The 18477-nt window shown below is 43.7% G+C and overlaps 1 protein-coding gene across 4 annotated transcripts in view; it reads right to left on the bottom strand.

The window, feature by feature from the left end:
• Positions 1 to 18477, bottom strand: part of sardh (sarcosine dehydrogenase) — a 31171-nt gene continuing 12694 nt past the window's right edge. For 3 of the 4 annotated variants that reach the window (XM_079288944.1, XM_079288945.1, XM_079288946.1), the window contains exons 11-22: positions 15881 to 15971; positions 14650 to 14791; positions 11213 to 11296; positions 10824 to 10937; positions 10137 to 10275; positions 8598 to 8711; positions 8046 to 8193; positions 5562 to 5655; positions 3786 to 3948; positions 3494 to 3662; positions 2476 to 2611; positions 1 to 482 (exon numbers count right to left, since the gene is read on the bottom strand). In XM_079288944.1, coding sequence (XP_079145070.1) covers positions 354 to 482; positions 2476 to 2611; positions 3494 to 3662; positions 3786 to 3948; positions 5562 to 5655; positions 8046 to 8193; positions 8598 to 8711; positions 10137 to 10275; positions 10824 to 10937; positions 11213 to 11296; positions 14650 to 14791; positions 15881 to 15971 — 1523 coding nt within the window. In that variant the 3' untranslated portion in view covers positions 1 to 353. Of the gene's footprint in view, positions 483 to 2475; positions 2612 to 3493; positions 3663 to 3785; positions 3949 to 5561; positions 5656 to 8045; positions 8194 to 8597; positions 8712 to 10136; positions 10276 to 10823; positions 10938 to 11212; positions 11297 to 14649; positions 14792 to 15880; positions 15972 to 18477 lie in introns of those variants that run through there. The other variant, XR_013772784.1, reaches the window with a different exon arrangement.

Genomic DNA, 18477 nt, shown 5'->3' with positions numbered 1-18477 from the left:
TAAGAATGAAGTTGTCTTTATAGTAATGCTACTCACAAGAGAAGAATGTCACTCTCAAAGCCAGACAGGGTCAATCAAAACATTCATACCAGATTCAAATCAGCACCTTTTTATATCTTTGATACAGAGTTTAGACCATCTGTAAACCTTCCATCTCTTCCCCTCCAGTTATATTAAATCCCAGATATCATCTTTAAAAAAAGAATCACATTTTCAGACGCACAGTTACGTCAGAGAGTCCAACGTGTTCAGAGTGGGACGGCTGCAAAAAAATATCACAGTTGCAAACCGTGCACCTCTCTCAGCCTCATTCTCCACCCAGAGTGTGTTTTCTTCGGTTGTCGTGGTTCTTCTCAAGCATAGAGGCCCTTGACGCGTTTGTTCTCCGGGTCAAATAGAGATTTGAGGTGGGCCTTGGCCTTGTACGTCACTCCCATCCTCTCCAGTGTAAACTCCCCGCTCTTTATGAAATCGGCACTCACCTGATAAGGAGAGGAAGAGAGAGCAGAGGGGGGAGAGGGGAGGGAATTTACATTTTTGGGAGATGAGGAGACAATGGAGATTAAAACACAGAGCGAAAAATGAGATGACCAATTAATCCACACTCTTTGTGAAAATAAGCGTTCCCGGCTGGCGGAGCGCTCCAGAACGGACAATTTCACGGCGTTCATATCCGACAGAAAAGAATGGCGCAGGAGTTATAAAAACACTGAAAGCAATCCATTCACTCATGAGTCAATGTCAGCTCCCTCGGAACCCCGAGAGCTTCATTTGCACTGACTCCCTCTTCCCCCCCTGCAGCTCTGCCACTGATCTCCCACACACAGACCCAGAGCTCCCTCTCATCCTCCCGCATGGTTTTTACTACTTCCATGTTGCAGCCACTATAACTATTCTATTAAGACACAAAACTACCCCATGTTTCTAAAGTGATTCCACAGTATATCTAAACCCAACTTATACAACACAATGACATATCGGTGTGCTAGTTCCAAGGATTATGCCACTCACACTGGCATCTTCACCAACTTTACGTCAATAGTTTTTTATTGAATTATTACCTTCCGCTCAGCTCACAGCAGACCCCACTTTAGACAGCCCTGCTCCAGATTAAGCCAGCTAAACTTAAAGACACATTTACATTAAAAAGTGCCTGTTGAATGCCAAATACACTTTTATACCTCTCTTTTCTCATCTGCAGTTATAGCTAACAGAGCAATTTTGGCACGTGCCACGCCCACATTAAAGCGATCCAATCCCATATGAGGAACCTGATTTAAATCCCTATTGTAATTAAACCCTGCCCACATATCTCACTTCACTGGGAAATACGCCACATTACAGAAGTCAAATATGCTATATGTGCTGTTTCACTGTGACTTGAATGCATTGACTTCCTTTACCAGCTTATTTATCAGGGAGGACTTTCACTTGTCGGTCTGACAGCCAATGAAATTGGGGGATACATTTTAATGGTGTACTGTACCAATTTCCTTCGTCACCACGATAGCACAGAGCAGTGAAATGGTGAATTGAAAAAGAAAACACAAAGAAGAAAGAGATGGAGAGCGATCAAGCATACGAAGGAGTGCAGACACTTGTATTGCTTCCTATACGCAGGTCTGTTTAAGAGACACTTCTCACTCACACTTACTTCTGTTGAAGCCGGTGATGTGATTGTCGGGGATGTGGTCTGTCATACTGAGTGACAGGAGACTAGATCCCTCAGACCTGTGTGTGTGTGTGTGTGTGTGTGTGTGTACGCACATGTGTCCGCATTTGAGTGAGTGCGTTTCCAGACTGAAGTGCTCGACAAAGCCAAGGTCTATCCGCTTTGTTTTGCATTGCTGGTCACGACTCAGGGATGGATATGAGCGCACACACACACCAGGGCGCACATGCTATCACACACACACATGTGCAGGCTGTGTGTGTGTGTGTGTGTGTGTAATGAGCACACACTCCTACTCAAACAAATTACAGAAAGTTTTCTCTGAATAAAACATGTTTTGCCTTAGAGCACACCACTTCAATATCTTGTGTGTCTCTTGCTGCTTCCATCCTTCTGTTTGATCTTCCATCCGTTATTCTGTGTGTGTGTCTGTTATTATCGAGAGAGAAACAAACAAACCTGTATGCTGGCCAATAACTCATTACTCAGTGTAAAGTGAGTGGTGGGACATGACTGACAGCCTGAGGCTATGATAATACCTAAAAAAATTCATTAAAAACAGAGACGGATGCACCTACCGGCTTACATTTTGAATAAACACAACAAATACAGTACTTTCTTTTTCTAGTGTATGTATTCGTTCTAATCATTAAGACAACTGAGAGCTATGGTGTACCCAAGCACATATGAGAAAATTAGGAAACAAATGAGGAATTAGTAAACAAAACATATTAAACACAGAACCATAAAAGAGGCTAACGAAAGGGATACGTATATATGTGTTGTGTGTTTAAGGCCTTTACCACTCCTCCATCAGGGTTGCGGATGTATCCATATCCAATAGTTTTGTCGACAAAGAAGCCATAGTCAGAACGTCGTAGGTGACCAACGGGAGTGCCGTTACGGAAAACGGCCTCCAGACCGAACATCGGTACTTTCCTGGCGGAGAAGAAGAGAAGGGAGTGTTTCACCTCGTTCAAATAAACAACACACGTGTCCCTGTTCCTTTCAGACACACTCACAAAATCAACTAACGTTGGACTTAAACAGAGAGCAGATTTAATGAAATATGTTTTTATGTGCACAGGAACATGTACAGAAGTCTGTTGAGTTCGACTCCCAACACAGCAGACTGACTTCCTCCTACACACATAAGATTAAATTGTACATACAGACGCGTTCACACACACACACTCACACTTATCATGACTGTCAGGACTAAACAGAATGTGCCCACTCTGATAATATCTCTTTCACTAGAAGCAATGTTCTCTTGATGGCAAATTGCTGTAGACTTTGCTCAGCTCATTCAGAGGTTATCCTCCATCTGAAGATTAAATATTAATAGTAACCACACCACGAGTTAATGTATCTGCATCTTAGAATCTTAACTAAGTGTGAATTATTGTGAATGATTTATATGTTTTCGGAAAAGAAAATCTAATAGAAAAAGACAGAAATGTTTTTAAAATTCCAGAATGGTCTTGCATTTACAAAGAACGTATTAACTTTAAATCTAGCATGTAAAACACAGCAGGGAAGTTCAATAATGTTCCATTAAACTGCTTCTTGATGCTTTTACACAATATATCTGTGGCTGCACGTCTTACTGCACATTTGGAAAATGCATCAATATTTAGGATTGTTCTCTGTGAGAGACCATTGTCTAAACTATTTTAGGTTGTGATTCTAACCAATTGGTGTAAAATGTCTAAGTGGCTTCACTACAGGAAGCTTTTATAAAATGTTCACACGTTCTGCTTTTCCATTGAGTTGCATGAATGTCTTTCTGACTCGCATATAATCTCAGGCTTTACTGACTCATCAATGGTGAAGCAGACAATGCGCCTCCTCAGCCCCTCCTCCTTCTGCTTCTCCAGCCGCTCACGGCCCTGGAACGGGATCGAGCTCTTCAGTTTGCAGGTGAAGCCCAGCCCCGACTCCAAGGGAGTGTCATCTGGGCGAAGGTCAGCGTGCCAATGTCTGTACCCTGATAAACAGGGGAGGAGACAGAGCAAAGACTTTAGCTGTGAGAAGCACCAAAAGAAGAGCTGGGTCTGTAGCTGAGGGTTTGTTATCTACACTATGGCCTCTTATTCTGAGTTACCGGTACCTTTCTCTATGCTGAGTGAGTCGATGGCCCTGTAGCCCGAGTTGATGATGCCGTGCTTTGCACCAGCAGCCATGACAGCATGGTAGACTGGGAGGCAAGAGTCTTTGGGAATGTGCAGCTCCCAGCCGAGCTCTCCGACAAATGACAGACGCATAGCTCGCACCTGGACGAGAGAGAGCGGTGGCTTAGAGTGATGGAGAGAGGCATGGAGAGGACCAAGCTGCCATGTGCTCAGTCACACACACACACACACTTAATTTTGAAGGACCGGATCTGCAGTGCTTGTCATGCATTTTAAGAATAACAGCAGTGTCTGTGTGCTGCTGCTGCTGCTGCTGCTGAAGAGCGAAAAGCAAAACGGAAGAAAATTATTGGAATGGAAAAGATGCAACGATAAGATAAGATACACAAAGAGGGAAACAGGGAAACTTTAATGTCCCTTGAGACATGGATGTCCTCAGTTCTTTTAGTCCTGAAAGAGATTGATGGGGGTTAAGAGGTGAAAATGACGGAGGACAGAAAGGAGGAAGTGAAGTGAAAGAGAAGACAGAATAAAAAAGGAGAGCAGGGAAGCAGCTAGAGACGGGGCTTGAGAGGTGGAAAGAGGTGAAATGTACAAGATGATGAACATGAAAGTGCAGACATACTGAAGGTAGGTAAAGGGGACTCTATGAATCAAAAGGTATTTACCAACCTGGGTGTTATTCTCATAATTCCGTAAATGATGAATACTGGGCATGAAAACATTTTACTCAAAAACGTCTATTGTATAGATTTCTGTAAATCCAGTAAAACAGTGTTGAATGGGGCACAGCTTTTAATTACAAAACCAACACTTAAATGTAATAGATATCATCTCAAACTGCAAGTAAACACAGAGAACTGCTCAGCAGCTGCGGAACGGTCACCAGTAAATGGTATGTGTGTCTTATAGTGGCAATCGATGAGAACTGCACAGAGAGTATCCTGACATTTTGTTTTTCCAAATCTGAAACTCGCAGACACAAACTAGCGCTCTGTGTTTTCTCCTACATCTCTAGGATGTTATGAGTGCTCAGGATGCAAAATGATACATAAGAAAGAGTGAATGCTGAAGAAAAACAAAGAGGGAAAGAAGCGAGTGAGAAAATGTGAAAATAAAGAGAGAAAACGCTCTCCAATAGACTCACAAGTACAAAAATGCATATAAACATGAATTCATATGACCTAACATGCATGCCAGCACACTCACTTCAACTGGCGTGTTGGGAAGAGAGAGAGAGTCTAATGAGCTATGAGGGGAGCAGAGGGCAGAGAGAGAGAGAGAGCTCTGTTCTCGCAGCAGTGCAGCCATTAAAATGTCACCCAGACGAGGCCAGCAACCAGCTGGAACGCACCACAAGTAACACACACACACACATGCACAAAACACTTCTGCAGAACTGTGAGAAGATGGGGACTGCAATCACCGGAGCGTTGCATAATTCATGCAATCGCAACTTGCGGAGCGTGTGTGGACATATGTGTCGCTGCATGAGCCGGTACAACATGCTCTTTTTGATCCGAGGCCAGGAGCGGTGTGTGTGGAGGTCAAACTGAGAGGCTGAGGCTCCGTCACCTGACGGAGCGATTCTTTGAAAAACTGAATGACAAATACAGCGAAGTATAAATGTATGATCTCCCCAGTGCTTGTGAACAACAGCGGATTCACTTTTGGACTTTTGACCTGAGGGGAGGAAGTAGAAAGAGATCTCTCTCTCTCTCTCTCTCTCTCTCTCTCTGAGTGTGTGTGTTCACCTGATGCCCTGCTGCGTTGACAACTTTGTGGGTAGAGAAGGCGAAAGCTTCGTTGTTCAGGTCTGTGTCCAACACCTCTTGCAGCACCTGTCGGCTGCACACATAACGAGCAAACAGAAACAGTGGCGGTCAATATTGCTTTCGTTTGCACCTGGTGCGGTGAAAGACACTCTATGCTTTCTGATCTTCAAATGATCAGATTTTCCTTTCTCAACATCTTAAATATTTTAAGAAAGCACTACTACAAAACCACGGGAGTACTCGTTATATTTGATGTAGAAACGTACCATCTCTCCTTCTCCCACAAACGGACAGGCGCACACGTACACTAAAATCAATATGACATAAAAATTAGTCAACAGAAAGAAGGGACTAAGTTCAGCGTATTTCTGTACTCCTCATATGCAATTCCTCATATGTTGGAGAAACAATATGAAAGATCTGAGAATGATGAAGGCACTGTGCAGAGGGAGGCAGTAGAGATGCTAATCTTGTTTATGTTACTGACATGCACACAAGGAAACATCCGCTGATGCAAACACAAACGCTCACAAGCCGAGTGCGCTTCGGATGCTCAGGAAAACTCAATGAGCTCCATAATCAACATCCTTTTATTCATGCGTGTATCAATAATGAAACACACACACACACACACATATATACTGTATATATCTATATATATTGTTCTACTGCTGCTAGTGACACACGGATTTCTGGTTTGACGTAAGCAATAAAAGCGAGAGGGGACAGGATCTGAAAAAGGGGAAGAGTACACTGAGGATCGGCAATTGACCCGAGAGGGAAGACTGGGGAGGAGAGTTTGAGAAAGAGCTGGAAAGGATCTACAGAGACCCGAGGATTGAGAGAAAAGAAACTTAAGAGACCAGAAGATGAGAAAAAGCCTCACGGAGAAGAAATCGACACAGCCCACACAGAGAACAGAGTGGCCTAACCCTGCTGCTGGTAAGAGGGAAGAACAAAGAGGTTGGGAGGAGGGGAGGTAAAAAGGGAAGAGAAGACAGATGAGGAGTTCAGAGATCGGGAAGAGGTAAAAGGTGCCTTGCTGAGTGAAGAACAAAGAGGAAAACTGCAGGAAGCGAGAAGAAAAGTGCCGAGCTTGGACTACATCCCATGTCCGAACATGCGGCACCATTCCCCTGTACCATACACCATCTCTCATCCTGAGATGAAGAAATCAATGGATGGTGGCTCTGATGGATGAGAGGTCAAACTGGACTACTGTGACATGTTCAGTTTCGTTTTTCTGAAAAAATACAAAGGCTCCAAAAACCAGAAACTGAAAGGGAGAAAAGCACCAGCACTACTCTCCGGTCATCTCAATGCAGGGATCTGCAAACTGTATGACTTCATGAGACCGAATATGAATTCTGTTTTTGACATTTGGCCTTTGAAGTTCATCACTGTAGTGTTTACACGGGGGAGTCATCGCGGCAGATGCTGCAGGTGAAGAGTTACGTGTCTATAGGATTACCTTTTATTATGAATATCATGTTGAGCATTCAGACTGAGAAGAGCAGAGGTTACAGTTGAGAGGCCTCAGATATTATCACCAGTCTCTACTGTGAGGTTTTAGTTGTCCTATAATCATTTTGTATTAATCTTATTGTAATTCTACAGTTATTACAGAAATGTTCTAACAAAATACCCACGTACAGCTGAACCCGATTGGAATGTCATTGGTTTGAACAGGTCATAAACCAAAGTATTGGACAATTGAGTGGGAAGTTAAGCAATCACCAAAGTGGTTAATAACTCATCCTCTGTGGACCATGGATATACAGTATATGTACAAAATGTCATGGCAAACCCAAGTGTTGGACGACCGACTGACAGATATTGCCATTCCTAAAAAATGATCAAACCAAAAACTACAGGTTCAACTGGAATCATGTGGCATTCAGGATCCATACACGACTGAACCCAGTAGCTCTTCATGTGTTTCACAGGTCCCGCTATGACTCAGGTTAGCTAGTAACAGGTCCTGCCTTAGATCTAACCCAAGGTGTAAACTGTTGCTGAGACCGAGAGTGCAGCTGCTCTGAGTAATCTTTATCATTGTCACTTACGCCGATGAAAAATAGATTTTAATTTACTTTGCAGGGTTCACAGCATCGTGAAACAGCCAACGGCTACATTAAACTGCAGAATTACCCTCTAACCTTTCTGCTGCAGTCTCCTGTTCTCAATCAACCTCCGTCCCTGTATTCTTTCACCTCTTATGCCGGTGGCCAAGTCTTGAGAATAGGCACTTAACCCGCTCTCCTCTTATCGATCCAACAGCTCGTCTTCTCAGTTTCCCCACCTCTTGTCTCCAGGATGTATATCATAACCCCTCATTAGAGTTACCTCTTTCTTCTTTTCCTCTCCACTGCTCTTTGCCCTCACTCACTCCTTTAGTCATTTCTAAATCACGACAATGTCTCGGTTCATTCGTAGCCCTCTTCCCTCCCTTTCTTTCCCCACCTCTTGGGTCCCTGGATGCTGATCATCCCCATGTCCTCAGAGTGGTCCGTCAGCTGACAGTGGAAGCCTTGGTCCTGAAGAGTTGTTCTGATGTGGTTCCAGTTGTGTTCTGCCACACCGCCTCCAATGGCCAGGTAGTACACGTCACCTGGAGCACGGGCGGGAAACAAAGGCAATGAGCAGGGATTACAGGGAGTATGAGAGGAACACCGACAATGAAACATCAGACAAATACTGACAGAAAACGGATCGAGAACGACAAATAAAACAGCACATCAATTGATCGCTACCGTACCTCAAATTACAAGAGAAGATAGAATGATAGGTAGAATAATATAATCGTGAATACAGCGGATATAAAGTATTGATAGATACTCGGAGACAGGACAATAAAAAGAACAGTGAACAAAGAAATAAGATACAACACAATGACAGATAGACGGATAAAATACAACAGTTAAAATGACAAAAACACAACAGTGATGGAATAACAGAGAGAGCAATCGATCAGTATCGCAGACAGATGTGAAAACAACACACTCTCTTTCTCACCATTGGACTGTGGCGCCAGCGGCAGGTTGGCAGCTCCAGGCTCCAGTCTGCTCACCGTCAGGTCAGCCTCCGTCCCTCCTTTCTTATTCAGCATGCAGGTGTACACAGTGGAGCCTGAAACACACACAAACTATGTATTCATGCCGCAGACTTTATAGGCCAATTTTAAAGTGGAAATCTCATAACAACAAAAAAAATAAATAAAAAGATTTGAGGTCAATCTTCAATCCAGTTTGTCAGCTATTGAATGTGCGTGTGCTTTTTTAAAAATCAACTCAAGCGCTTCTTGCTCTTCTTTCTTGCTTCTAAGGGGCTATATATAAATCTCTGCCTCAGTCATGTGAACCTCGTCTTTTTGTAAAATGGTTACGGCCGAAATACGAACCCCATCACAGCTGAGAACAAACCAGTCATTATGAGAGTATCATCAAAACAATTTCCAAGTGAAGGAAGTGTGTATCTAATTACAGGAGACAAAACAAAATACGAACATTCCCGTCATCCGTTGGCCAAAGGAGCTGACAGCTACGGTGACATGCTAATGCTAGAGGTCGGCCCGCTGAGACAGTAAATGTTCTCGGGGCAAGTGTGACGGCTGTAAGTGCTGTAAGTTAGAACAGGACGCACAAAAGGAGAGAGTGTTGGATAAATAGACGGAGAAAGCGAGGTCACGCGGCGTGTCATCTAAGATGTCGAAAAAGCTCTTGAGAAACTAGCTTCGTAGGTGGGGTGAGATCTGGCTGTCTTACTCAGTGGAGGATAATAAAGTCTAAGTAGATGTCAGCAAAACAATTACATAGGCTGCAGAAAATGAACTCGAACTAAGCTTAAAGTATCAATCGATAAATAGTTTTTAGCTTTGACTTTTCCTTATGGTGTAAATGATGATTGCACAATGTAACGGCCATAGAACACCATCGTATCATTTGGTTCCCTATAAGCCTCACTTTTCACCGTCTGCCACCAGGTGTTCTGGGAAAATGGAAACTTGGCACAAAGGAAGTGCGTCAACCTTTGCTCAACCAAAACAGGAAGAGGATAGTGCTTTTTTCTGATCAACATTGATGGTAGGATGGTAGGGCATTGAACAGTCGTTTGATAGTTTTATTGCAAGTTGTTTATGCAAGAACTTGGAATTATACTTTCATGTCCATTCATATTCTTTTTTTTCCATTTTTCTTGTAACGAGGATTATAGGATAATGATGTTCTTGATCATTTTGATAAACACTGACAGTCAAAAGTTTGGAATCACCTGTTATAAGCAGCTGTCAGTTTGTTGATGTTGAAAGTTTGTTGATGTTGAAACTGGTAAATGGTGTTTACTATTAGTGGTATTTGAGATTGTGTGGAAGAGTGGACTGTTTTGCTCACATGTTGGCATCTTGTTTCATCTCCCTATCCATGTATCTGCCATCTTCATTCTGTCATTCTTCTCTCCCATCTGTCTGTGCGTGTGCGAGTGCGAGTGCGAGTGCGAGTGCGAGAGAGAGAGAGAGAGAGAGAGAGAGAGAGAGAGTTCTCGCTGCAGCACACTGACCTGGCTTCTTGTTGACATCAGCAGTGAACAGCCAATCAGCCGCCTTCTTGGCATCTGGTCCAGTGAGATAGAACTTTCCAAAGTAGGACATGTCAAACACTGCCACACCATGTCTACACGAGAGGCACTCGCTCTTAATCTGCAATCAGAAAAAAAAATAGAATTTCAGCCTTAAAGTTGCAGTTTACATCCAAAATCTAAATCAGTGCATTCTTGAGTCTAAGTAGACGTTTGTGCCAAATTTTCAGAAATTCCCTCGAGGCCTTCCTGAGATAAAAGCATCTTCCTCTCGTTGCTAAACACGACATTTCGAATATATTTGGAGCCAGATCCTTGAAGCATATATTCATCACTGGAAATTAAAACGAATAGAGAGATTTTGACGTCAAGGTTGTTAATTCTCCCCTTGTGGTCTGCCTTCTGAGCTGCAGAGTTGGTTTGGTATGCACTAAACCTCACTAACAGTTCCCTCATCACTGCCGGTTGTCCACGATTGTCACTTCCCACGAGAACACATGTTCCCTTTCCTCACGGGAGCCTTCAGAGAGTGTTCACACTCATCTGGCGACCCAGAGTTATTTTTTGGCACCTCGGCTTTGACAAAACAGAAAGCTGAATTTGATTGAATGACATTGTTCTACTGAATAACACACATGATCACACACACACACACACACGGTATCTTACCACGTCATGATGCGGAGGGAAGTCAAAGGTGTACTCTTTTCCCAGCAACTCGTTGTATTTGTAGTTCACATTCTTCTTAATGTCATAAGCCCCGTAGTAATCATAGTCTTTAAGCTTTGCAACAACAAAGACAAACAAATAGTTAGAGGCTTATTGATCATCATTGTCGCCATGTGCAGAGAAGGACAACACATTGGGCCAGACCCTGTGTCGGCGTCGTCCATTACTGGCAGCAAGTCTTTTCTAATAGTCCCTATCCACCGAGCCTTGTGGAACAATTTGCATCTCAATCGTTTCTGCCTTTCCAAGTGCCTATTGTCAATATGTGGTTGTAAATAAATCATGAGCGTGCACATGCTTGTGTACAGTATATGTGTGTAGAGTCTCACGGGAGCGGGCTCGTCTTTGTTGAACCAGCCAGGTCTCTCCCAGCCGTGTCTCTCCTGGAACACACAGCCCTGCTCCGTCAGCACCTAAAACAAACATGGCGCACACAGACACAAGAGGGTAAACCGGCACAGAGCGTACACAGCCCAGAATGTTTACCGTTTCGCGATTACCTTCGAATCATCGCACGGAAACATAAGCCAAAGTTGGGAAATTGGGATGTTATACGTTGTAGGAGCATATCTTCACACAATTGCACAGTCATGCAATCATGCATGTAATCTAATGGTCAGCAATTTCACTCTTCACATCTACAGAATCACATCAATTGCACAGAGCAATCACAGCGGCTGATTCTTGCTCATGTTAACTGTTGTTTTAAGGCAGCACTAACTGGTTTTTTGTTTGTTTGCAGCAGAACAAGCTCCAACTACAACACTGACATATTATCAGTTCATAAAGTTGGACTGGGGAAACTTGCTAACAAACAGTTGCGCATCTACACATCGAGCAGATAATAATTCTTCGCAGGTTCATCACTACAAATAAACTGGCCTACATCTTTAATATCAACCTAACATGTGATGAGAAGTGATGGTCAAACACTATTTTAGCAAAAACAATTGCAAATGTAGTACACTTGTTGTTAATTCTTGATTTGTTGAAATGAGATATTTCAGCGCTCGCCATCGTCCTTAAAACTGGCAGTCGCCCACAGCTAGTAGGTATGTTCTGCTATGCTCTCCTCTTAGCAGGCAGCTAGCTGTCTCTTGCCAGAACTTCCCACACCGAGCTATATTTACCACCCGTGCTACCGCGGTGGAGAAAACGTGTGAGCAGCAGTGTCAGCGACGGCCTGTTCGTACTCTGAAATCATGTTGCATTGCCTCCTCAAAGCAGACAGCCTCATTATTTGCACTAGGGCAGCTAGTCAAAGGCCTTAAGTGCCTCTCAGCCACAACGCATATCTCATTGTGATTAGGAAACAAGAGCCAGTATGGTGAACAAAAAAATAATAATTAGACCTTTTCTGTGTCATTTCCTTCTTCCCTCCGCCTCCATTTATCTGAGGCTCACCAACAGTAGGAAGGCTAGTTGCTAGGTGATGGCCCTCGACGAGTAATTAGCAGAGGTCTTGCAGCCGAGGGTTGGACCAACCCAATCTCACAGGGACTGTGGTCTCCTTCGAGCTACAGTCCGCCTACCTGAGAGCACTTATTTGTGACTTTTCAGTGCTCTATCCTGTAGCTGGCTAGCATCAAATCTGTTGCCATAATTATACTGAAGATAACATAATAACACCTGATGCTGCACTTGTTATGCAAATGAAAGTATTTAGTGCTGGCTGGAGAAAGCTGTACTGTAATAGTGAGGACTTTAGTCTTAATGGTACAGTGTTGTACAACAGGACAGAAGATGTGCCCCAGCTGCATGCTCACAATTCTTTCTATCAAATTACAAGCAGGTTTAAAGGGTACCGTTTTTCTTCATTTTATCTTTTCATATTGACTTTTGGGAATTCTATTTACATTCATTGTGGATACACAAGCTACTAATTGGAAAAAAAACATTTTAAAAGTTACCATCCCTTCATGTCTTTGCTCATTCTGTACAACATCTTAAAAAAAAAGCCCTTCGGGAGAATCTGGTTAACTATGCATGAAATGTGTCAGGGAAGCGAAATAAAAACAAGCTGGAAGTAAGCAGTCGGCATGATCTACAAAATACATTGACAACATTGCTAATGCAATCTGTGTGACAGTAATCTGTTGTGGAAGAATGCCTGCATGCGTGAGCCGGGGTAGAAATTGCAACAGTTGAAGGTAAATGAAGTCTGGAACAGGAAAGCGAGGCTAAGTGGGTCATTAATGCATAAAATATGGTGGCGAGGCCCATTACGAGTTTGTGTCGGGCTAAAGGAGACAAAGGAAGCTGAAAGACATCCGAGACCAAGCTACCGAAGCTAAGTGTATCATTTATAGTCAAGTTGGCAAGGATGGCATTAATAAACGTAGCTGCTGGGGACGCGTTACACTGCTAACTCCGGTATGCCTGAGCCTGAATCAGCTATTTGCCTCGCGATTTCAGCAGAGACGACATGAGGAGAGAGCGAGGGGGAGACAGTCTGTACACATACTGAGAGTACAGACAGAGATGGGGTCAGAGTTTGACAGATGATATCTTTGCAAACGCTTGCGTCACCAGTACTTCAGGACTAGCTCGGTGGAAATATCCAATGATAGACACGGAAGCATACACACAGTTGTTCTACATTCACGCACACAGAAATGTTGAAGCCTGCACAGCCTGGGTATCAAGCTGCATCGTTTGTATGTTGATATTTACGGTCTCAATTATCCAATCAGATGCTGCATTTCCCAAAGGTTAAGAAGAAACGGCGGAACGTCTTTTTCTCTCACACGAAACACAGATTGGAACGAGAACAAAGACGGTGACAACCGCAGGAAGAGGAAGAGAGAGAGAGAGAGAGGGATAAACAGACATGAAGTATGAATAGGAGAGGAGATTGTGTTGGGGAGGATGTCAAAAAGAGAGAAGATGAGAGACATGCGAGTGAAGGCCGTGGGTAGATGCATGGGGATAGAAACAAAACGGAGTGGAATGAAAGGCTTAAGGAGACAAAACGAGAGAAGTGAGTCATACAACCTCTAAAAATATAGGGAGCGATCAAAGATGACTGGTCAGGTTACAGCAAAGAAGCTCCTGTGACTTTAAGAGGTGAACTGGTTTCATCTATGTTCGGAAACCTCGTCGATATGGGTGCAGAAAGCTGCCCCCCCCCCAGCTTTGCTCAAGCCAAAAGGTGTCTGTCTGTCTAAATCCTGAGCGATACAGCACGCTGCCTACACTTCTTCACAAAAAGTAGAAGCCCTGCTTACCAAACCGAGAGTGCTTCAACAGAGCCAAGGTTGTTCTTAATGTTTGTCAGATCGAGGAAGAAATACATGCGGATATGGTTTCATAACATCGCAGGGAGAGGCGACGGGGAAGGATATTTTTGCTTTCATTTGACGAATCAAGAGTTTACTTCTTTAACATAGACACGAACACTTTATGCTGTGTTTATGTGAGGGATTTAGGATTTAGGATATTCAGGAAAATAAACCCGGGAACAACCTTCAGTCAATATAACAGGGACAGACTGAATAACTAGACCAGCCTTTGTGGAGTGATTGTGTGTATTTTCTGTTATCTAAGTATAACATGTTTGAAAATGAATGAATAATTCATCGTTCTTTTCATTCCTATTTTCTATCATTAACGTAATAGTTGTTAGAGGAAAAAAGAAACATTTCTTATTGCTATTATACTTGTGGGGACTCATCAAACCACAGTTTGCGACTGACTAACAAGAAGGACGCACATCGGGGTTGTTTCCTTGAACTCAAGAAACGCGCCGTTTTAACGGCTCAGCTACCTGATGAAAAGGGTCCTTCCTCATGTTTCGGCTGGCCAGCGGCTCGTCAAAGGGGAACACCACAGAGTAGTTCTTTGCGTACGACTCGTGGCTCCTCTCTCTGATCCAGCTCGTGTTGTCTGTCAGCGAGTTATGGAAACGCCTGAGACAGGAGGGACGGGAATTCAAAAAGATCAACGCTCATTAAAAGACACAATCATTCAGACTTCATTTAAACATCATTATTCTGGTTCCTGCTGTCCTTTAATGAAAGGCCAAACAGAAACGTTTGGCATAAACTGATGTTAAAACCCACAAACCAAGCCAGAAATCTAGGTGTAGTTATGGATTCAGACCTCAACCTGAACAGCCATATCAAGACAATTACAAAATCAGCCTATTATCACCTGAAGAATATATCAAGGATTAGAGGATTTATGTCCCAACAGGATTTGGAAAAACTTGTCCACGCATTTATCTTCAGCAGACTGGACTACTGTAACGGTGTGTTTACAGGTCTCTGTAAAAAGTCCGTCAGAAAGCTGCAGCTGATTCAGAACGCTGCAGCTCGAGTCCTCACTAAGACCAGGAGGGTGGATCACATCACTCCAGTTCTGAGGTCTTTGCACTGGCTTCCTGTCCAACAAAGAATTGACTTTAAAATCCTGCTGTTGGTTTACAAAGCACTGAATGGTTTAGGGCCAAAATACATCTCTGATCTGCTGCTACCTTATGAACCATCCCGACCCCTCAGGTCGTCTGGGACCGGTTTACTTTCTGTTCCCAGAGTCAGAACTAAACATGGAGAAGCAGCGTTCAGTTTTTCTGCTCCACATATCTGGAACAAAGTCCCAGAAAGCTGCAGGTCTGCTGAGACCCTCAGCTCATTTAAATCAAGATTGAAGACTTTTCTGTTTGCTGCTGCCTTTAATTGAACCACATTCAATTCATATATTAATCAATTTCTGCATTTCTGCATTTTACGACTGTATTTTATTTCTTACACTGTTTTTTAATGTTTTAATGCAATGAATGTTCTTAATTGTTTTTAAATCTCCTTTTCTTTTGCCTTATGTTTTGATGCTTTTAATGGTTTTATGTGAAGCACTTTGAATTACCTTGTTGTTGAAATGTGCTATACAAATAAACTTGCCTTGCCTATGAAACCTCCTGTGAGCACTGCCACTGCTCAAATACTTTTTAAGCTTCACCGCTGTAGGTTTGTAGACAGTCTTCTTGTGCATTGATGTACCTGATGTCGTAACCATACATGTCCTTTTCAGGGCGGCCGTGTATGATCCAGTGAGCCAGCTCTCGTCCACAACCACCTCCCAGCATCATGCCTGACAAAAACACAAACGCACAGAAACGGGTATGAAAAGCATCTCAGATTCACATGTTAACGAATGCTGAAACAAGTAGTCAACAGCTCGAGCCAGGGAGGTCTAAGTTGTCTCGACAGGAATCATTGTTGAGACCAGAAGGAAGCGGCAGACAGAGGAAGCTGTCGACAGAGCGGAGGTGCGGTTCTGGCATAACGTCTTGATGAGATAGGATGAGATAGGAGCAGAGGCAGAGGTAGAACGGTGTAGCAAGATGGGCAGCATGTACAAAGACGACACCTGGACCAGCTGGGAGCATGTGGAACCTCGCCAGATCACCTGGACAGAGCTCTGGAGAGCCGAACCAGTTTCTTTTTCAAGAAGAGGGGCACCATGGAGCGTATAGTCAGTTGCCACCCAAAGGCATTGAGGGGAGTTGGGTGGCGGAGCTTTTGCTGGAGACACCAAAAACATCCTGGAGGATGCTGACAAGGCCGTGTGGAGGCTGTGGATCTTGGACACAAGTCTGGGGCTGATCACCCCCAGCTGGGTCACCAGGGCGAGGGTGTCTGATGATTAAAGACCCGAAACCCCCTATGACCCCGGGTTCATCACTGAAGACAGGTCCAATTAGCACCAGAGAGTGTAGCTACTCTACAACTGAATTAAGCAAAAAAAAAAAGTCTTTGTATTTGCTGCTTCTATCCATTATTCTTGAATCTGAGTTTTTGATTGAGGGCTGCAACTCACGATTATTTTCATTATCCATAAACCCGTATTTGAATCACCATTTAGTCGATGAAATCTCAGACAAGAGAGAAAACTTACAGACAAACTACCAGCTAATGAAAATGATTGTTAGTTGCAGAATCTAAAACAGTTTGTCACAGATTACTGCAGAGGCACACGTTAGTAAATGAACAAAAACCTGGCCCTCTCTTCCATTCTCTCTCTCTCTGATCTCTGATTGCCTGTCTGGAGGACTGATGCGTCTCATTAATGTGGAGCCTCTATTTGTCATATATGACCTACAGAGGATTGTTTTGACCTTTGTTCCATCATTTGACACTTGCTCACAGCTGCCCCTGAGCAATGTGACCTCATCAGCTGAACCTAGCGGCTGCAGCTTTGTTTTCCAACCCGACCAACATGCAACACTGGCAATCTTTCACCCATCCGGTCCCCAAAACTGCTGGGTTAATGAGCTGCTCCCTTTTAGCAACCCCCTTCTTGTGTTGCTGGTAATTTGCATGCATCATGCACGTCTATACACACACACACACACACACACACAACATCAATGTGCAGCAGCACGATCAGTGTGTCCTTGCATCCCTCCTTCTCCATCTCTCCCAGCGTGCCTCCTCCCTTCATCTGTCATCGCTTCACTCATCTGCAGACACTGTCACTCTGGGCCAAGGATGTTAGAATGGCGGAATGGGTAGAGAGACAGAGGGAGGAGGGGGGGGGGAGGGGGGTAAGGGGGATAATGGAGTTCTCCTAAGACTATGGGAGACAACCAACAAGGCGAGGTGGCACTGAAATGTCACCAGAGATAACTACACTGATGTGCGAACCCTTGTGCTCGTGCTTCCGCTCGTCTTATCCTCTCTGCCAGTGTACTTCCCCTCCACTTCCCCACTGTCGGCATCTCGCTCTGTGACTGTTCGTTAATGGCGTGCAAACATTTGTTCCTGGGTCCTCTCTCTCCTGTATTGCTCTCAAATTATTTTTAGACAAGTCGCCCTCTCCCTTTCTTCTGACATTTACAGTGATGCCGCTGGTGAATCTAAAAATGCTTTAAAGAGGGAGAAAACGTGCATCATTGTATTCATCCTTCTCTGCCTCAGTCATGCCTTGTAAGCATGTTGTTTTGCAGGGGAGAAGACATGAAGACATCTCGGTCAAAGCATTTCTGTAACTGTCACAGTTACAGAAATACGACCATAATACCAGTGAAGGTGCTCAGTGTTGTGATGATTAGCAACATGGTGATAGAGTTAAGAGGTGCAGAAGTTAAAAGCAATTAAATAAACTGTAATCAGGATGAATAAATGCCCTCAAAGTTCATCATGATGGTTCTGACCCACTAGGAAAAAAGTAACTGAAGGTTGCTCAGTAACAAATGCAACTTCTACATGTAAGAGTTACTGATCGCTTGGAAACCAGAATGAACTCCAGCAAGTAAAAGCAAACAACGGGGTCAAAGGGTCAAAACGTTACCCAGCACTCAGCGATGGATATTTTTTTATGTGAATCTTTTATTTGCATCCAACGTACAAAAACTACACTTCTGAACAACAGAGAAGGAAGGTGTGTGTGTGTGTGTGTGTTGTGTGCGAGTGGTGAAACTACTGTATATGCTCACTCATTAGAGCTCCAACCTCTTGTCTTAACAACTTCACAGCTCGACCCTGTGGCCTTTTGCTCTTATGCAGAAGAAAGCTTTCACTCAGCCGTCTGTGAAAGCTGATGGCGATTACTTTACCCTTTACGCCCCCCCCCCCCGCTCTATGTTTTCAGACTG

This window comes from Melanostigma gelatinosum, assembly GCF_949748355.1.
Source record: "Melanostigma gelatinosum genome assembly, chromosome: 18".
NCBI classification, from domain to species: domain Eukaryota; kingdom Metazoa; phylum Chordata; class Actinopteri; order Perciformes; family Zoarcidae; genus Melanostigma; species Melanostigma gelatinosum.
Note: the sequence above shows the minus strand (reverse complement) of the source record. Positions and strands in the feature narration are given on the sequence as shown.